This window comes from Molossus molossus, unplaced genomic scaffold, assembly GCF_014108415.1.
Source record: "Molossus molossus isolate mMolMol1 unplaced genomic scaffold, mMolMol1.p scaffold_m16_p_18, whole genome shotgun sequence".
Lineage (NCBI taxonomy): Eukaryota > Metazoa > Chordata > Mammalia > Chiroptera > Molossidae > Molossus > Molossus molossus.
In genome coordinates this window covers 53,637,116-53,656,451 of record NW_023425353.1, presented here as the reverse complement: position 1 = coordinate 53,656,451, position 19,336 = coordinate 53,637,116, and the positions used below count along the sequence as shown (strand labels likewise).

The 19,336-nt window shown below is 40.5% G+C and overlaps 1 protein-coding gene across 2 annotated transcripts in view; it reads right to left on the bottom strand.

Moving 5' to 3' along the window:
• The window catches only part of LOC118633030 (programmed cell death 6 interacting protein), a 54,824-nt gene extending 36,085 nt beyond the window's left edge, over positions 1 to 18,739 (bottom strand). The window contains exons 1-4 of one of the 2 annotated variants that reach the window (XM_036266442.1): positions 18,406 to 18,739; positions 12,765 to 12,819; positions 10,930 to 10,999; positions 977 to 1,104 (exon numbers count right to left, since the gene is read on the bottom strand). In XM_036266442.1, coding sequence (XP_036122335.1) covers positions 977 to 1,104; positions 10,930 to 10,999; positions 12,765 to 12,819; positions 18,406 to 18,614 — 462 coding nt within the window. In that variant the 5' untranslated portion in view covers positions 18,615 to 18,739. The remainder of the gene's footprint in view (positions 1 to 976; positions 1,105 to 10,929; positions 11,000 to 12,764; positions 12,820 to 18,405) is intronic. The other variant, XM_036266443.1, reaches the window with a different exon arrangement.
• Between the last annotated feature and the right edge of the window lie 597 nt (positions 18,740 to 19,336).

The following is a 19,336-nucleotide window of genomic DNA, read 5'->3' as shown; positions in this document are numbered from 1 at the left end:
GATTTCTATTTGACTCTCGGAGCTGCTTGGTGAAACATTACCAATCAGATTTGTCTTCCGATTTAGATTTTTCTAAGAGTAACACTAAAATAACTTTGTTTTCATGAAACAAATGACACTGGGAAAAAGAAGTCAGTCTGGGATTAAAAGGTGGTGTGGGGCCCTGGCCAGTTTGGCTCAGCGGTTAAGCGTCGTCCTGCGGACGAGAGAGTCCCGGGTCCGGTTCCCACTAGAGGCGCGTACCACACACACACAAAAAAAGGTGGTGTGGGTTATATAGATAAGCTACGCAGAGATAACAAAAGGCTGTTTCAAGTGAACACGATGTTTGCTGCAGTCGTGAAGTATCGTAAAACTAGAGTATCTGCAGGGAGTGATCAGCCGACCCTGCTTAGTAAACTAACAGAATCACAGACTAAAATAGAAAGGGATCCAATCTCTCATTCACAGATATGGAACTGGAGACCTACACAGGTTAAAGACCTTCAGGCACAGAGCTTCTTGGTGGCAAACAGCCTAGACAAGAATCTAGGTCTTGCCCTGGCCGGTTTGGCTCAGCAGTTAGAGCAACGGCCTGAGGTAGGTTCGGTTCCCACTAGGGGCATGTACCTCGGTTGCAGTTTGTCCCCTGCCCCCTGGTTGGGTTGTGCAATGAGGACATTTATTTAAAAGAAATTTATCAAAGATTTAATCTCATACATTTTGTAATTTGTTCTCCTAACATTTACTGAGCCTTTAATATGTGCCAGGCACTGTGCTAGGTGGTGGGTATACAATGGTGAGGAAAAGCGGAGCTGCTTTATAGGTAAGTGGTTTATCTAAGGGCCTCAAAAATATAAATCAACTCATTAAAAGTATATTACTTTTCAAGGAAATATCTGTGTATAAAGAAATATCTGTAAACCTAAATGCAAATTATTTTCCATTTAACCCAACTTGGTATTGATCATTAAGTAGTAACTACTGTTCTGCATACCTGGTAATGCTTAGCAGCGATTTTCAATCCTTCATCATTATCCAGGTTCTGTTCTGCTGCAATCTGGCTAGCTAAAGCTGCACAATTGAACAACACACAGCTCTTTTCATATCCTAAGCTTGCAAGAGCTGTAAAAAATTAAGAAGGAAAAATTTATCAGATTATTTTTTTCTAAAGAAAATTAAGGTTTCCAAGAGAAATATTATACCCTCTATCCCATGACCTCTCACAGAAACAAGTTTCCAGACCTGTTTTCTCACCCATATTTCTAACTGCCCTGCCAGGCATTTATTTTCATAACAACATTCCCATCATCTAAAACTCAACAGATCAATATATTATTCTTTCTTTATCTTTATGTCCACGCTGTTATTATGTTCAAAATGAAAAGTCATTCTCGCCCTGGCCGGTTTGGCTCAGCGGTTAGAGCGTCCGCCTGCAGTCCGAAGGGTTCGGTTCCCGCTAAGGGCATGCACCTCGGTTGCAGTTTGTCCCGGGCCCTGGTTGGTCATGCGGGTGGCAGCCACACGATGTGTCCCTTCACGTCGATGTTTCTCTCTCTCTCTCTTCCTCTCTCTCCCTCCCACTCTATCTGAACAAAAAATGGAAAAATGTCCTCGGGTGAGGATAAAAAAAAAAAAAGTCATTCTCACATCATTACTCATTTAAATGTGAATAAGTTCTTTCTATTTTTCATCATTTCTCTCAAAATCTTACCTTCCCACCACACTTAAAGCAATACTTCACTACTACAAACCTAGCCAATGCCAGAACCTCCTAGCTGGCCTTCCATGCCTCACTCCATTATGCCAATACATCTCTCAAAAGACTAGCAAATTATTTGCTTAAAATACAACTCTAATCAAGAATCTACACACCTCACATCCATTTAGAGAGCTACTAGAACACACACACACACACACACACACACACACACACACACACAGCGCGCCCTGGCCAGTTTGGCTCAGCAGTTAGAGCATCAGCCTGCGGTCCAGAGGGACCGGGGTTCGGTTCCCGCTAAGGGCACGTACCTTGGTTGCAGTTTGTCCCCAGCCCTGGTTGGGTTGTGTGGGTGGCAGCTACTCGATGTGTCCCTTTCACGTCGATGTTTCTCTCTCTTTTTTCCTCTCTCCCCCTCCTACTCTATCTGAACAAAAAATCAAAAAATGTCCTCCAGTGGGGATAAAAAAATTAAAACACACACACAGAAAATAACAATTGCTGACAAGCATGTGGAGAAATGGGAATCATTGTTCAATGTTTGTGGGTTAGCCACTGTGGAAAAGTGTATGGCAGTTCCTCAAAATATCAGAAATAAAATTACCATATGATCCAATAATTCCATTTCTAGGTATCTACCCAAAAGAACTGAAAGGAGGCCTTGCAGGTTTTGCTCAGCGGTTAGTGTCGGTCTGCGGTCCAGAGAGACCCGGGTTCAGTTCCCGCTAAGGGCATTTACTTTAGTTGCGGTCTGTCCCTGGCCCTGGTTGGGACGTGCGGGAGGCAGCCACTCGATGAGTCCCTTTCACATCGATGTTTCTCTTTCTCTCTCTCTCTCTCTCTTCCTCTCTCCCCCTCAATCTGAACAACAACAAAAAAAAAGAACTGAAAGGAGGGTCTCAAAGCAATATACACCCTTGTTCACAGCAGTATTACAACAGTCAAAAGGTAGAAGGAACCTAAGTGTCCACTAATGGATGCACAGATAAAGAAAATGTGATATATACATACAATGGAATATTATTCACCCTTAAAAAGGAAGAAAATCACGTCACATGCTACCACGTGGATGAACCTTGAGGACATTATGCTCAGTGAAACAGACACACACAAAGACAAATACTATATGGTTCCATTTATATGAGGTACCTAAAGTAGTCAAAGTCAGAGAAACAGAAACAAAATGATTACCAGGGACTGGTGAAAAGAAGAATTATTGTTAAAGGGTATAGAGTTTTAGTTTTGCAATATCAAAAAGTTCTAGAGATCTGACTTGGCAGGTGGCTTAGTAGGTTGGAGTGTTGTCCCATATATCAAAAAGTTGCAGGTTTGATTCCCAGTCAGGGTACACCCATAGGTTGTAGGCACATACTGGAGGCAACCAATTAATGTTTCTCTTTTTCTCCCCACCCCACCTTCTCTCTACTGAACTCAAAATTGGTTAAGACAGCCCTGGCCAGTTTGGCTCAGCAGTTAGAGTATCAGCCCACAGATGGAAGGGTTGAGGGTTTGATTCTGGTCAAGGGCTCGTGCCTGGCTTGCAGGTTTCCCTGGCCCTGACCAGGGCTGTGCAGGAAGCAACCAATTGATGTGTCTCTCTCAACATCAACATTTCTCTCTCTCTACCTCCCTCCATTCCACTCTCTCTAAAACAATAAAATATCAACGGGGAAACTATATTTAAAAAAATAAAAATAAAAAAATTGCTTAAGATAGTAAATTTTATGTTTTTTCTTTTACCACAATAAAAAAAGAAAAATTCAATCACAGTATTATTCAAGGTCTTACATACTGTGCCAGGAATTGAGCACCAAGCAAAATCATAAGAATGTTCCTTACAAAAAAAAACACACAAACAAACCATTAGGAAGAATCAGAACACTACAGTTGTCTGTCTGTGCCGCAGAGTAGTGCCAATAAGGTAAAATTTTCCTTGCTATAGCCTTTTAGTAGTCTCCCTCATAACAGTGGCCAGTTTTCATCTTGCCTCCAACTAATTCTAGCCTCCTCACCCTAAAGTGAAACAGACTACATATCAGCTTCTCTAATCTACATCCTTAAATACATGAAAAATTTAGAACAACCGAATGTGGAGAGTCTGCAACAAAATAAATCAAGATGGCCCTGGCCGGTTTGGCTCAGCGGTTAGAGCGTCGGCCTGCGGTCCGGAGAGACCCGGGTTCGGTTCCCGCTAAGGGCATGTACCTTGGTTGCAGTTTGTCCCCGGCCCTGGTTGGTCGTGCGGGTGGCAGCCACTCGATGTGTCCCTTCACGTCGATGTTTCTCACTCTCTCTCCCTTCCTCTCTCTCCCTCCCATTCTATCTGTACCAAAAATGGAAAAAATATCCTCGGGTGAGGATAAAAAAAAAAAAAAAATGAAAAAAAAAAAAAATAAATCAAGATGAACTGAAAAATTGTGCCTAGAGTAAACAAAGATGATTTCAATAATAAAAAACATATTTCACCCCGGCTGATGTGGCTCAGTGGTTGAGCATCAACCCATGCACCAAGAGGTCACGGGTTCAATTCCCAGTCAGGTCACATGCCCAGGTTGTAAGCCTGATCCCCAGTGGGGGGCATGCAGGAGGCAGCCAATCAGTGTTCTTTCTCATCAATGTTTCTCTCTCTCTCTCTAATATCAATAAAGAAAAATATTTTTTAAAAAACAACATTTCATAGATCCTAATTAGCAACCTTAAAGACATTCAAAGATGGTACATCCATACAACAAGATGTAACTTTTTTTAAAAATCCATGAATAAGCTCTGGCCTTACTGGCTCAGCGGTTAGAGTGCAGACCTGCAGATGGAAAGGTCACAGGTTTGATTTCCAATCAGAGACATGTACCTGGGTTGCAGGTTTGACTCCCGGCCCCATTGGGGCCGTGAGTGAGGTAACCAATTGATGTCTTTCTTTTTTTGTTTTTATCCTCATCCAAGAACATTTTTCCATTTTTTGATAGAGTGGGAGGGGGAGAGAGGAAGAAAGAGAGAGAAAGAAACATGACGTGAAAGGGACACATCAAGTGGCTGCCACTCACACGACCAACCAGGGCCGGGGACAAACTGCAACCAAGGTATGTGCCCTTAGCGGGAACAAAACCCGGATCTCTCTGGATCACAGGCCGACGCTCTAACCGCTGAGCCATACTGGCCAGGGCTGATGTGTTTTTCTTACACTGATGTTCCTCCCTCTCTCCCTCCCTCCCACTCTATTAAAAAAAAATTCATCAATGGGAAAAATATCCTCAGGTGAGGATTAACCAAAAAAAAAAAAAAATCACAAATAAGAAAAAGCTACTGGAAATTAAAAACCTGACTGCTGCCCCGGCCAGTTTGGCTCTGGTGTTAGAGCATCCACCCGCGGACCAGAGAGTCCTGGGTTCGGTTCCCACTAGGGGCACACACCTCAGTTGCAGTTTGTCCCCGGCCCCGGTTGAGGTTGAGGTTGAGGTTGTGGGTGGCGAGCACTCGATGTCTCTCTCTCACATTGACATTTCTCTCTCTCTCTTCTTCCCTCTCTCCCTCCCGCTTTATCTGAAGATAAATGCAAAAAAATGTCCTCGGGTGAAGATAAAAAAAAAAACCTGACTGCTATAAGTTTTTCAAAAGAAATGTTAAAAATAATATCTAACACTGGCCGGTTGCTCAGTGGTTAGAGCATCAGCCTATAGACTGATGAGTAGCAGGTTTGACTCTGGTCATCCCCAGCCCCCTGGTCGAGATCGTGTGGAAGGCAACCAATCAATGTACTTCTCTCACATCAATGCTTCTCCCTCTCTCTCTCCCTTTCTTCCCCCCTCCCCCCCTCACTCTCCCACTCTATCTGAACAAAAATGGGAAAATATCCTTGTGTGAAGATTAAAATAAAAGAATATCTAGACAGCACATAAAGTCAAAGAAATGAAAAATGTATGAGTTATGAGTAGCTCTAAACAGCCAACATCTGACTAATTAAGCATTCAAAAAAGAAGAGGGAAAAAAGTGAAGAGGAAATTATCAAAGAAAATTTTCCAGGATTAAAGGGAGATACAGGTCTTCAAACTGAAAGGGGCAACAATAAATGCCATATACAAGGGATAAAACAAGAGCTAATTAGATCTTTTGAGATTTCTAAACACAAAGGATAAAGAGAAAACTGCAAAAATATTCCCAAAAGAAATAGATCACCTACAAAAGAACAAAAACTGGACTTTTCATCAGTAATACTGGATAGTAAAAGGCAGGAAAACAATGCCTTCAAGTTCTTAAGAAACATAATACTAATCAATTCAAGAAATATATATCAGCCCTGGCCGATCTGGCTCAGCGGTTAAAGCGTCAGCCTGTGGACCGGAGAGTCCCGGGTTCGGTTCCCGTAAGGGCACGTACCTTGGGTGCAGTTTGTCCCCGGCCCTGGTTGGGGTCATGTGGGTGGCAGCCACTCGATGTGTCCCTTTCACATCAATGTTTCTCTCTCTCTCCCTCCCACTATGTCTGAACAAAAAATGGGGAAAAAAAAGAAAAAGAAAAAGAAATATATATCAAGGCCAGTATGGCTAGAAAAAAAGAGAGCAGGTAACAAAATAGTAGGCGATCATGTCAGGGAGGTAACAGAGAGAAAACTTATGCTGTCAAGCTTTTTGCTTTTACTCTGAGTGAGGTGGGAAGTCAACCGAGTTTTGAACAGATTCGCTCAGTCAGGTGCTGAGAGGTGACAGTGGCTCTGACTATAAAGGCAGTAATAGATGCACTAAGAGGAATTCAGAAAGTTGACCTCTCAAAAAGTTACTTAAGAATATATTTCAGCCCTGGCCAGTTTGTCTCAGTGCTTTGAGCGTCGGCCTGTGGTCCACAGAAACCCGGGTTTGGTTCCCGCTAAGGGCACGTACCTTGGTTGCAGTTTGTCCCTGGCCCTGGTTGATCATGCGGGTGGCAGACACTCGATGTGTCCCTTTCACGTCAATGTTTCTCTCTCTCTCTCTCTCCCTCCCACTCTATCTGGACAAAAAATGGAAAATGTTCTCGGGTGAGGATAAAAAAAAAAAAAAGAATATATTTCAGCAGAACAGGACACAATATCCAGAAAACATCGCCCTGGCCGGTTTGGCTCAGCGGTTGGAGCGTCGGCCTGCAGTACAGACAGAAAACAAAGGCTCTCACTAAGGAAGTAGTTAACAGTCCAGGATGCTAGTTATACAGCTGCTTTAGATAGCAAACAGTCCAGATTCAAGCAAGAAAACAAGAGGCCATAAGTGAGACTCTCAGAAAATAGGAGACTCCAGAGAAATAAACAGTAAGTTTGAGAGTTTGGAAAAATCTCCAGAATATGATAAAAGCACAGAATGTATATAGGGAGGTGGTAGAACAACTTCTAAACACACACACACACACACACACACACACACACACACGGCAATACAAAAAAGTCATGGCTAAGTATGACTGGTTCCACTTAACAACAAAAAGTCAGTTAACTTCAGGATGAATGAAATAATATTCCAAGCAACAGATAATGATAAACTTTTTATATACAAGATATATATCCCAATCTATTACATTTCCCATAAACATCATCATCCCAGGTTGTAATCAGTCTTTTATTTTGACATTTCTAATGTACAAAAGACTTAGTGAAAACTTTTTTTCCTTATAATTAAATCTTTTTTTCCTTTATGATCTCTTCTATCAGATCTAAACATAAATCAGTTTTTAAAAATAGCCCTGGCCAGTTTGGCTCAGCGGTTAGAGCGTCAGCCTGCGGTCCAGAGAGACCCAGGTTCAGTTCCCATTAAGGGCACGTACCTTGGTTGCAGTTTGTCCCCAGCCCTGATTGGTCATGCGGGTGGCAGCCACTCGATGTGTTCCTTTCATGTCGATGTTTCTCTCTCTCTCTCTTCCCCTCCCTCCCTCCCACTCTATCTGAACAAAAAATAGAAAAATGTCCTCGGGTGAGGATAAAAAAAATAATTAAATAAAAAATAAATATTCAGCTTGGCCAGTGTGGTTCAGTGGTTGAGCATCAACCCATGCACCAAGAGGTCTCTGGTTCAGTACCCGGTCAGGGCACATGCCCAGGTTGTGGGCCAAATCCACAGAGGGGGGCATGCCGGAGGCAGCCAATCGATCGATGTTCTCTCTCATTGATGTTTCCATCTCTGTCTCTCTCTCCCTTCCTCTCTCTCTAAAATCAATAAAGAAAAACAAAATGTTTTTAAGAAATACTCAATTCTCATTTCTTCAAAGAGCTTTTTCTTTTTTTTAAATGTTTTTATTGATTTTTTTTTTTTTAGAGAGGAAGGGGGGGAGAGAGAAACATGGATCAGCCGCCTCCCAAATGCACCACAATGGGGATTGAGCCCACAACCCAGGCATGTGCCCAGCCAGGAATCGAAACAGGCCTCTCAGTCCATGGGACAGAAGCTCAGTCCACTGCACCACACCGGCTGGGCAAGAGCTCTTTTTTTCTTAATATTCAACCCCTTCCTATTTTTACCTGAGTGCTTCTTTTTCATACTAAGCTTTTCAAAATGAAAATAGCTTGATTATAAATACAGGTTTTTCTAAAAGTTACTTTTTAAAATCCACAAAAATAAAAATCACCCAATATACTACACCTCTCAGAGTTACCCACTGTTAATAATACTGACGTGTAATAGGCCTTTTAATATTCCATGGAGATAGCTTTAAATGTCAAATATATATTGACATAATCATTCTTGGTATTCTAAAATTACACAATAACACAATATTCTAATGAATGAGTAGTCCATACTTTATTTAAGCAAGACATTACTGAAAGGTATTTAATTCCCAATATTTGCTACTAAAAATGCCTTGATGAACAACCTCCTGCTTTATTTAAGCTTTTCTTTTTTTTTTTGCCTCCCACTTCTTCCAGGAACTGGGTTCATCATATCTCACTTAAGTTTCATTTAGCTTCCCTGTCATCTGCTCCTTATTCTCAACCTACCAATCACAATAGCACTAAAAATCCTTTTCTTGACCTTGACTCTCTCTGAGCATAATGTTTCCTTTATTCCCCAAATCTTTACTCCAAGTTTTCCAAAATAAACAACCCACAGTTGCTATTTCCATTTCGCCACTTCTGGTCCACCCCTCAACCTGATGCAATTTGGCTTCTTTGGCATGCCTCCAGTGAAACTTCTTTTACTGCCAAATCCAGTGACGTCTCCAACCTTACATGATTTGACCCCTGCCACAATGATTCTATCAATAATGTTCCCACCTGGATGAACATCAGAGTCACCTGAAGATATTTTCAAAAATACTAGTTCCAGTGCCTCACCCTGAAATTTCTTCCTATCACACTTGCCATTCCATAACTTGACTTTTAAAGATATATCTGCATCTTTAACATTTCCCCACATAATTCTAATGTGCAGCCAGGTTCAGGAACCAATGGACTATGTGGCCTTTGAACTTATTCTGGCATTCAATTCCATGTCTCTTCTATTTTTCCCCATTTCCTCTGAGATCTGAAAACTTTTTTTCAGCCTCATTCCCAGTAATCTTCTTCTACTACTTCCCCTGAATGTCGTATTCTCTAGCTCTGGCTTTCACACTTTTCCCAATCTATACTCTACCAAAAGGGATAAGTTTATTATCATTTAATGGTTACTATTCCCAAATCTACCTCTTTTGAGCTTTAAATCGATTATTTCCAAATGCCAAAGAAAAATTTCCACCCAACATAACACAGAAAACTCAAACTCATCCTGCCTATTGAAAGGAATAAATGAACAACAGGTCAAACCAAGTTCTAAATCTTAGAGTCCACCCTTAACTCCTACTCTTCCCTCTGACTGAGAGCAGACCCAGTCAGTTTCAGCTCTGAAATGTCTCTCAATCCCACCCCTTCTCCTCTGGTCCACATATACTCCTTGTCTAATTGCATCCACAATAGTTCTCACAAGTCTCCTAACTGGTCTGTTTCTCCCTGGTCTCCGGAGTTAGGCTTTCTGGATCCATACCTGGCCTCATTACATCCCTGCCATATGACTTTACAAAGTCACTTAATCTTTCTTAACCAGTTTGCTCAACTGTTAATAATAGTGCCTTTCCTCATTAGGCTACTGGGAAATTCAGTAAGATAGTATGTGTAAAGTCCCTGCCACAGTGCCTGGATGGAATATGTATTCACTAAATGTTAGCTAGTAATATGTAAGAGAAAGAGTACAAAATTCATGAGTATACTATTTACAACTCTTCACAATCTACTTTCCAGTGCCTTCCCTCTCCATAATCCCAAATTCAACCTATGATTTCAAGCCTTAACATTAATTAATATTACATTAACATGTATTGAGTATAATTTATACTGAATATTATGTAATTATATATAGCATAAATTCTATAATACATATATATGGTTATATATAATATTAATATATAATAATAATAATAATATATATAATATAAATATAATAATAATATAAATATAATAATAATAATATTGCCCGGCTGGTGTGGCTCAGTGGTTGAGCATCAACCCCTGCACCCAGTCAAGGCACATGCCCAGGTTGTGGGCCAAATATCAAGTAGGGGGGATGCAGGAGGCAGTCGATCAAGGTTCTCTCTCATCGATGTTTCTATCTCTCTCTCCCGTCCTCTCTCTATAAATCAATAAAGAAAAAAGTTTTCTTTAATACATTATTCATTGCAGCTAATATTTACTGAGCACTGTTCTAAGGACTTCAGATGTATTCACTCATTTAATCCACACCAAAACCCAATGAGATAAATAGTACTTCAAGTACTATTCTCCACTTCACATAGATGAGAAAATTAAAACACTGAGAGGTTCTGTGCTGAGTTAGCAGATCAAAAAGCCTCACTCTTCTGATCTCTGGTTATAATGTTCTACCTGTAATGTTATTTTTACCTGGTAAAAACAAATTCCTCCTTCAAGGCCTAATTCAAACATTGCTGAATCTCAACAGGTAGAGTTAACTTCCTCATACACACTCCCCTCAGTCTGTTTATAGACTGATTAACTTTCTTCCCAACCAGACTGAATACAACTGTCTTATTCACTTTTAAAACTAGGACAGTGCCTGGCAAGGCATAGGCTCGCTACAAAAATTTGGAAACTGCATTAAAAGTTGAAGTTAAAAGAAAGAAAATGTAAAATATGTGTTATTTTTTTGAGTGATTAGGAGAGCAATTTTAAAAACCTAAAACAAAGTATTTAGACCAAGTTTCCTATTTTTTATTAAAAACTTACATACCCAATTTTACAGATCCTCCAAAAAGTGAACCTTTATCAAAAGCATCCTTCCAGGTAAATGTCAAGCAGATCTTGATAAAGAGAAAATAGAAAGTTATGTTACCTTCTTGGATCGCATTAAATATTAAGTCTCTTTCAAAGAAAAATTCACAGTGAAGAAAAAGACAAAAACTTCAACCCATCTAAAACATTATGTTCTCTAACCAAATCCTTTTCCTTTCCTGGCCATAATTTTTTTTTTTTTAGTAAAATACTGGCATTAAGTTATTTCTAATGGTCACTCTACTTCAGTATTTGTACATATATTGTCTTCTCCAAAAAACAGGATCTTATTCGTCTTTATAAACATACAATGGATTGAACAGAATAGGAACTTACTGTCAAATAAGCCAAGAGAAGCATAGGCAACAAAGTTAAGTACTACAGGTTTCCCAGAAGACAGAATAAAAACTCTTCCATATGACAAAAGTAAGGGAATACTTATCTTTGGGAGATGGGATAAGAGAGTTTATTTCTTTTTTTTTAATGTTTTTTATTGATTTTTTTTTTTGAGAGAGAGAGAGGAAGAGAGATATAGATAGAAACATCGATGTGAGAGAGAGACATCCATCGGCTGTCTCCTGCACCCCCCCTGCTGAAGATTGAGTCCGCAACCGACCAGGATATCTTAGTCCATGGGACAACACTCAATCCACTGAGCCACACCAGCCGGCCAATAAACTTATTTTTTGATTTGGGTAGTGGTTATAACATGTTTATTCACTATATGAAGATTCAAATTATACACATATGTTCACTTTTTTGTATGTATGTTATACATGAATAAAGAATTTACTTAATAAAAAAAAAAAACTGCATCTCATGCTTCTAAAATATTCCACATTTGAAGATTAAAAAGAAGTTAGCCTCTTTTAAATTACACGTTGGAATCTAATTTTTTAACTCTAGATTAGAGATATTTTCAATATGCACAGAACTAGAAAGATTAACATAATGATCCCCCATATACCTAACATCAGTTTTTAGCCTTTACTATTCTTAGTTCATCTACTGCCCCACACTTCCCCTGTCCACCCACATCCCACCCCAACACACACATACTTTATTCCTGGGGTATTTCAAAGCAACAGCAACATATTATTTCACCTAGAAAAACTTTAAAGTAGTTTCCATTACTTTTTTAAATTTTAGAAATGTCACAGAAATTTAAAACTTTCAACAAGTCTCCCAAATAAAACTGTAAGAAATCATCAGCATTTTCAATATCTAGCTTTTTAGAAAAAGTAGACATTCTTATAGTATAATATCCAATCATAACAGCATTTGCAACATTACATGCAAATATAACTTTTGAAAATAATTTTTAAAGTACATGAATGGAAACTAATACTTCCTGAATTATACAGTTTCCTTCTTAATTCTGCAAAAGCCAAAGGGAAGGACAGTATAAATTAATCAGTCAAAAGATTCTATTGATATAAATTGCAGTTAAAAATACATACATACATAAGTTACTGAGGAATGATATGACTAGAATTCCAGGAGACATTCTTCAAAAAGACATAGATTCTTATCAGAAGGGCCTAAAAGCTTCTAATTTATATTAAAAAGTCTCATAGCCTTGGCCGGTTTGGCTCAGCGGTTGGAGCATGGGCCTGCAGACCAGAGTGTTCCGGGTTTGGTTCCTGCTAGGGGCATGTACCAAAAAAAAAGTCTCATAAAAACCTAAAGACAATAAAGAGACACCTTTCATTTTAATAAAATGATAGCATGGCTGTGAGAAAATAAGTGACTTGCCATTATCATATAACTTTACAAATTAAATAAATGACTTACCTGATTTTCAGAAAATGGGAACTTAGGTTCAATAGAACAAATCTGATCATAATATCTAAAAAACAGAGCAAAATTAAAAATAAGCAGAGTTAAATATTATACACATTTATGTAAATAAAACTAGTCAAAGAATATACAAACACTATTCATGCTTACACTACGTGGCCCACAAATCAGCCATTTTGAAGTTAATGAACACAAACTTTTAATGTGTAAACCAGGAGCTAAATGCACGCAATGAAAAAACTGTGAACAAAAACTCATCTTCCCACCAAAGGAAAACATTCATCAACTATTATTACCTAAAAGCAAATATCTAAACAGGAAAACCAAAATACTTCTTAAAATACTATTTCTTATTAGGATAACTATTTATTCCCATTGAGCAAATTAGTGTCTCTGGTAAACGACTTCACTAAAAACAGGTTTGCCAACTTTTAAATATGATTTGGGTGTGTCCACTTCTGCCCATCTCCACTACTACCACACAGTTCGTCAAAGCTACTACCCTTCCTTTAAGGTAGACAATCCAAGTTTCCTGGTCAACCTGACTCATTTTCTCCTATCTCATTGTTTTCTTTTTTTTTTTAATCCTCACTCGAAGATATGTTTTGATTGAGTTTTAGAAAGAGGAAGGGAGAAAGAGAGTGAGAGAAACATTGATAGGAGAGAGAAATATCAAGCAGTTGCCTCCCATAAGCTCCCCAACTGGGGATCAAATCCAAAACCTGGGTATGTGACTGACCAGGAATTGAACCCACAACCACTTGGTGTACGGTACAACACTCCAACCAACTAAGCCACCTGGCCAGGGCCTTTCTCACTCTTTTCAATACATTCTCTACCGAGCAGCCAGAATGATCTTCAAACATGAAGCAGTCTTCCCCTCATCAAGACAACTTTTGAGCCAACAAGGGTGATGAGGAAGCATCCAAGGCCAAGCTTTCTAACTGGCCTCTAGTATTTCCTCCTTCCCTTACCATCTCCTCACCTTCCACTCCTTCATCAGGGCTATCTTTGAGACAAAGGTTATTTCTGAGGTTAAGTTTTTGGAGGAAGGAACAGCATGTCTGAGATCAAGTTTTTGGCTGGTATAGCCTTGAATTTGGTTATAAACAGGAAAGACTGAGCAATTAAGTAAATACTCTGAAGAAAATGGGAGCCAGGTTTCTATCAGAGAAAGGAGTTACTAATAAGGGAAGAATAAATTCTGTGGCTTTGAACTGGAACTATAGGTATCAATGTGAACTCATTTTTTTAACATAATAGAAAAACACAAACACAAGTGTAAGAGTGTGAGTGTGTGTGTGTGTGTTTTTCCTAAATGTGTATGTTGAGAGGGTCCAGAAGCAGTAACACCTAGGTAGCAATAAGCATACCTAGTGCCTAGGTAAATAATGCTCTGTATTAAAAGGAGCCAGTGCGCCTTTTACATGAGTGATTCCCCATCTGAGAAAATTGAAGATACAAGCCTAAAGCATCTTGCTATGCCAGAAAGTTAAGGAAGCATTCAAAAAATGACGAGAACACGTCAAAATGACACGGGTACTAGCTTTTAAGGGGGTCCCACTAGCCAAATCTAGAAAAACTTAAATAAAATAACAAATCTTAACCCATTCAGGAAAATAAGAACGTCATAAATAAACAGATGAATAGGGAAAGCTCTACCCTACTGTACAATGCTAACTAATACAACTAGAAAAAATAATGGCGTTAGAAAAATCACCATCTGGCACCTTTTGGAGAATAATACCTGATTCAGGTAAGATTCATCAATGGATGCTAAAACATAAAAGTTTGATGGAAACATGATATTATATACATAGTCTCAAAGTATCTACCCACAAAATACTTACTAATTAGTACAACATACTTATTAATTATAAGTTTAAGAAACCTGGGAAATACCATCTTAACCAAGCGATAAGAGTTAACATTTCCAGCAACAGGACAAATCAAATAATGTTCTTCCTGATACGCACTAAAAAGAACACAGCATCACTTTGGTGGTTCTACTGCCCAAAAATGCATAAATCACAGGAAAATATGAGATAAGTCCTTACTGAGGAAAAGTCTACAAAGTAGCTACCCTGTACTCTTCAAAAATGTCAAGGTCGTGAAAAGACAAAGAAAAACTGAGGAACTGTTTCAGATTGAAGGAGACTAAAAAACATTTAAAAGCAATGCAGGATCCCGGATTCGATCCTGAACCTATAAACATTATCGGGAGAATCGACAAAATTTTAATGAATTCTATGGATTAAATGGTAACATTCAATCGGTGTTAATTTCCTGATTTGAAAGTTGTAAGGTGGTTATACAGGAGAGTATTATTGTACTTAGGAAACAAACACTGAAGTATGAAGTGCTCAAATCCTATAATGGATTCCCATTATTCTTAAAACTACATCCAAAAATTTGACAAGATCTGGCATTTACCATCATTCAACTCTCCAAGCCTCATCTCAGAATATTCACTAAGCATTCTAGTCACTAAAGTCTGTGCTCTCTCCTGGCCCCAGGCTTTCACATGTTTTGTTTTGTTTTTTCTGTTCCTGGAAACTTTTCATCACAATTTCTCACCTTTCTTGTCTAGGCTGACATGCCATCAAAGAAGCCTTTCCTGATTCATTCCTTCAACAAATATATACTAAGAGCTTTCTATGCAACAAACGGTTTTAGGACACAGGAAAGTTTAAATAAACATTTTAAAATGTGTGCCTTTATGCAGCTTACTTTGGGGGAGGAGGACAAACAACGTAAATTAAAATATCATATAGTAGGCAGTAGTAAGTGCTAGGAGAAAAAACAAAGAGATGAGAGGAATAAAATTTATGTATATCTTTGCATCCTCCACATATAATTAACACACTGTAGCAATGCCATTAGCACTAATATCATCTCAGTATCTTATCCCCCAAATCAACAATCAGAACGCAATCAACAGTTGTGACGCAAAATAGAACAGCAATATTTTCTTTCCTGATCCATAAAACACTACTGCTTGAAAAAAACTTCAGGAATTATGAGCCTAGTTCCGTCAACTTTATTTTACAAATGAAAAAGATACTTCTATAATGCAACAAACTAACTTTGAACCCACAAAAGGATGACAAATCTATTTAGAAATTCTACAAAATCTCTATCAACAACTCTTGAATTAAGAAAACAGAACTAAAATTACAAACTCAGCCCTGGCTGGTTTGGCTTAGTGGTTAGAGTGCCAGCCCGAGGACGAAAGAGTCCCCAGCTCCATTCATGGTCAAGGGCATGTAGTTGTGCTGCAGGTTCCATCCCTGGTCGGGGTCATGCGGCAAGCAGGCAACCAATCTACTATAGTATAATATTTTTAAAAACCATGATAGAGTGAAGCGGTGAAAGTCGAAGCGCAAAGTGGCAAGGGACGACTGTATAAATAAAGAATCCTACTTCACAGAAATTCATTTATCATGGTAGAGTCTGGAACTGATCAACCACGATAAACGAGGGCCGACTGTATGTGTCTCTCTCACACTGATGTTTCTCTCTCTTTCTTTCCCCACCTCCCTCCCTCCCACTCCATATACAATCAATGGAAAAATATCCTTGGGTGAGGATTTTAAAAAAGAAACATGGCTATTTTTCAAAGAGGCTATCTGTGCAAAAGTCCTATACTTAGGAACAGTTCTCACATTTATGCCTGGGAAAATAAAGGAATAAACAAATTAAAGAAGATTTAAAGTTCACAGCAAAACCCTATCAGTGCCAGAATCCACTATTCTCTCTTGTCTGTTAGTCTTAAACTTATGTATCAATTGTCATTAAAGACTCTAAGTTCCTTAAGGGTTGGGACCAAAACAAACACTATTCAACAAGACTTATCATAGTGATCATTATTCCCATGCTTTTTTAATATTACTAATGAAAAATCCTCACTGAATGCTATTCATGTCTCCATAAAAACTGCTTTGGAGGTTTTTTTTAAAAGTCTGTTAATTCTAAAAAATGCCTAAGTATTCCTAGGTTAACTGTTTTTTAAATGCTCATACTAAATATCAAACTAATGATCTTTACAACCCAATAGTCTTATCTTTATTCTTTTTTTTTTTTTTTTTTAATTCCTCACCTGAGGATATTTTTCTACTTATTATCAGATAGAGGGGGAGGGAGGAAGAGAGAGAGACAGAGAGAAACGTCAATGTGATAGAGCCACATCGACTGGTTGCCTCCTGCATCACCCGACCAGGGCCAGGGACCAGCTGCAATGGGGTACCTGCCCTTGACCAGAATCGAACCCGCGATTCATTGGTCCACCGGCTGAGCTCTAACCGCTGAGCCAAACTGGCCAGGACACAACAGCCTTATCTTTAAAACTGACACCAAGAGAGCATAATCTCTCTAAGCAATCTATTCAGCATCTTCCTTTTGGGGAACCAGATCTTCCCCCAATCCATACTGCTTTGATCCCTGTGGGATGGAGAAGTTAAACCAGCTGAGTGACTCAGACAAGGGCAATTAAATGAGCACATTTCCGATCATCATGAGTGGACATAAGCCAATCCAATCAGAGGCCTCCCGTGGTCTCCACCAGAGAAAGGAGAAAAGCACTCTCTATATGTAAGATACTGAGTGTTACAACACTGTAATTACAGTAGACCCACGGGTGGCCATGTCTCCCAATATAGGAACAAAGCTCAACTAGGAGGGAATCAACATGGAGGCAAGATGATACCCGGTGATCCCTAAAACTAAGGAAGCAATATTACTAAACTTTTCAGTTACCAGAACAAATAAGCTAGTTCAACCTGGGTTTCTCATAATTACATCCTCATACAGCTCTATTTCTCCTATTAAATAGAGTATGTTACACGTAGGAAATGACATCACTAACAAGGTAGGCGAAAGACATGTTTTCACTAAAAAGTTCTATTAAAATGTTGTTATTCTAATTGGAAAGTATTAGAAAAGAAACTCTCATTATATACAGCATGAGCTCAATAAGCACTTGTAAAATGACAGTTACTCCCTTATGTGCATGCCTGTTTATGAAGAAACTGATCTTAAACAATGTATCTTGAACCTTCCATCACGTCACTCAAGTTTAATTTCAATTGTCGCTCCTAACCTTTGGAATTCTCCATCTGTCATTGGCTGATCATGGACTTGGGGAGATGGCTCACTTCAGGTGGCCCATGTAATAAGGAACACACATTTGTTGCCGTGCCCCAATTCTCCCACTTCCCTCAAGCAAGTCCTATTTTGAAATAGAAATCTGGCCAAGAAATTTAAAAACAAAAACAAAAAAACGGGGGAGGGAGGAGTCTCAGTTAAACACCCTCCCCCCTCAAAAAATATATATATGAAAAAATTAGTTCTGAGTAAATGTGGCAAGATCGGTACGTGGCAGACCGGTCCTCCGCGGTCCGGGATCCACCGCGCCCGGCGGCCCGGGGGCTGCGGAGCGGGCAGGACCCGCGGGCAGGACCCGCGCCGTCAGCTGGGCCAGCGGCCGCCCCTGCTCACCGGGAAGGAAGGCAAACCGCACCTACGCACCCGCGGGCCAGGGCGGGGCGGCCGGCACTGGGCCGTGGGCGCCAGGGCGGGGAGCCCGAAGGCGCAGGAAGGAAGGGCGGCGCGGGGTCCTGCCCGGCCCCAGGCCCACCTCAGGAGCGTCTCCAGCGCGCCCTCGTGCTTGTCCAGCGGGCGGCCGAGGGCGGCCCGGCGCAGCTTGCTGAGCTCCTCCGCCGCGCGGCAGTACTGGGCCTGCTCCTCCCCGCCTTTCGGGTACGTCTGCTGGATGAACTTCACCAGCGGCTTGGCCAGGTCCACCTCCGAGGTCTTCTTCAGCTGAACCGAGATGAACGTCGCCATGGCGAGCTCCTCGGTCGCCGTTCCAGCCCAATAAACTGCGGGACAGCGCCGAGGCGGAGGAGCGTGGGGGACCGGACTGGCGGACCCACGGGCTGATGGACGTGCACTCGGCCTGCGTTTCGGTTGGCCACTTCCGGGAGCTCCCGCGCAGGCGCCCTCAGCGCGCCGCCAGCGATCACGTGGGGGAGTCTGGGCGGTGGCTCAGCTCACCTGGGCCCAAATGGGCCTGGGCTGCGGGGAGTCGTCCCGGTTTCTCCCGCGAGTGGAAATCTCCGCTTCCGTACCGCCTGGACGGGTGGACATACGCGGTCATGTAAGAGTAACCATTCCTGCGCCCGAAAAACTCCGTGAGGTTCGCTACTGCCACCCACGAGAGTTGGCGGCCCCCTGTGCCAGACCTTATTGCTCAGGGTTATTGTGACCTATGGTAGTTCGTTCCGGGCTGCTGTGCACAAGTACTGAGCGCACAGTAAGCCTAGAAAGCAAGGTCCCTACCGTTTACACTTCAGGTAAGGACTCCAATACTTAAATGACAAAAATAGTTTTATAATACAAAATAAAAAACAGAGTTCTTGGGATGTAGGGTATTAGGGTCCCTTGGAAGAACCTAATTTAAACCAGGTAATTAGAGAAGTCTTTCCTGAGAAGGTAAACTTAAAATGACTAGTTTGAGAAGATGCCTCGAGGACAGTAGAGGCAAGGGAGAGCCTCCCAGAGCAAGG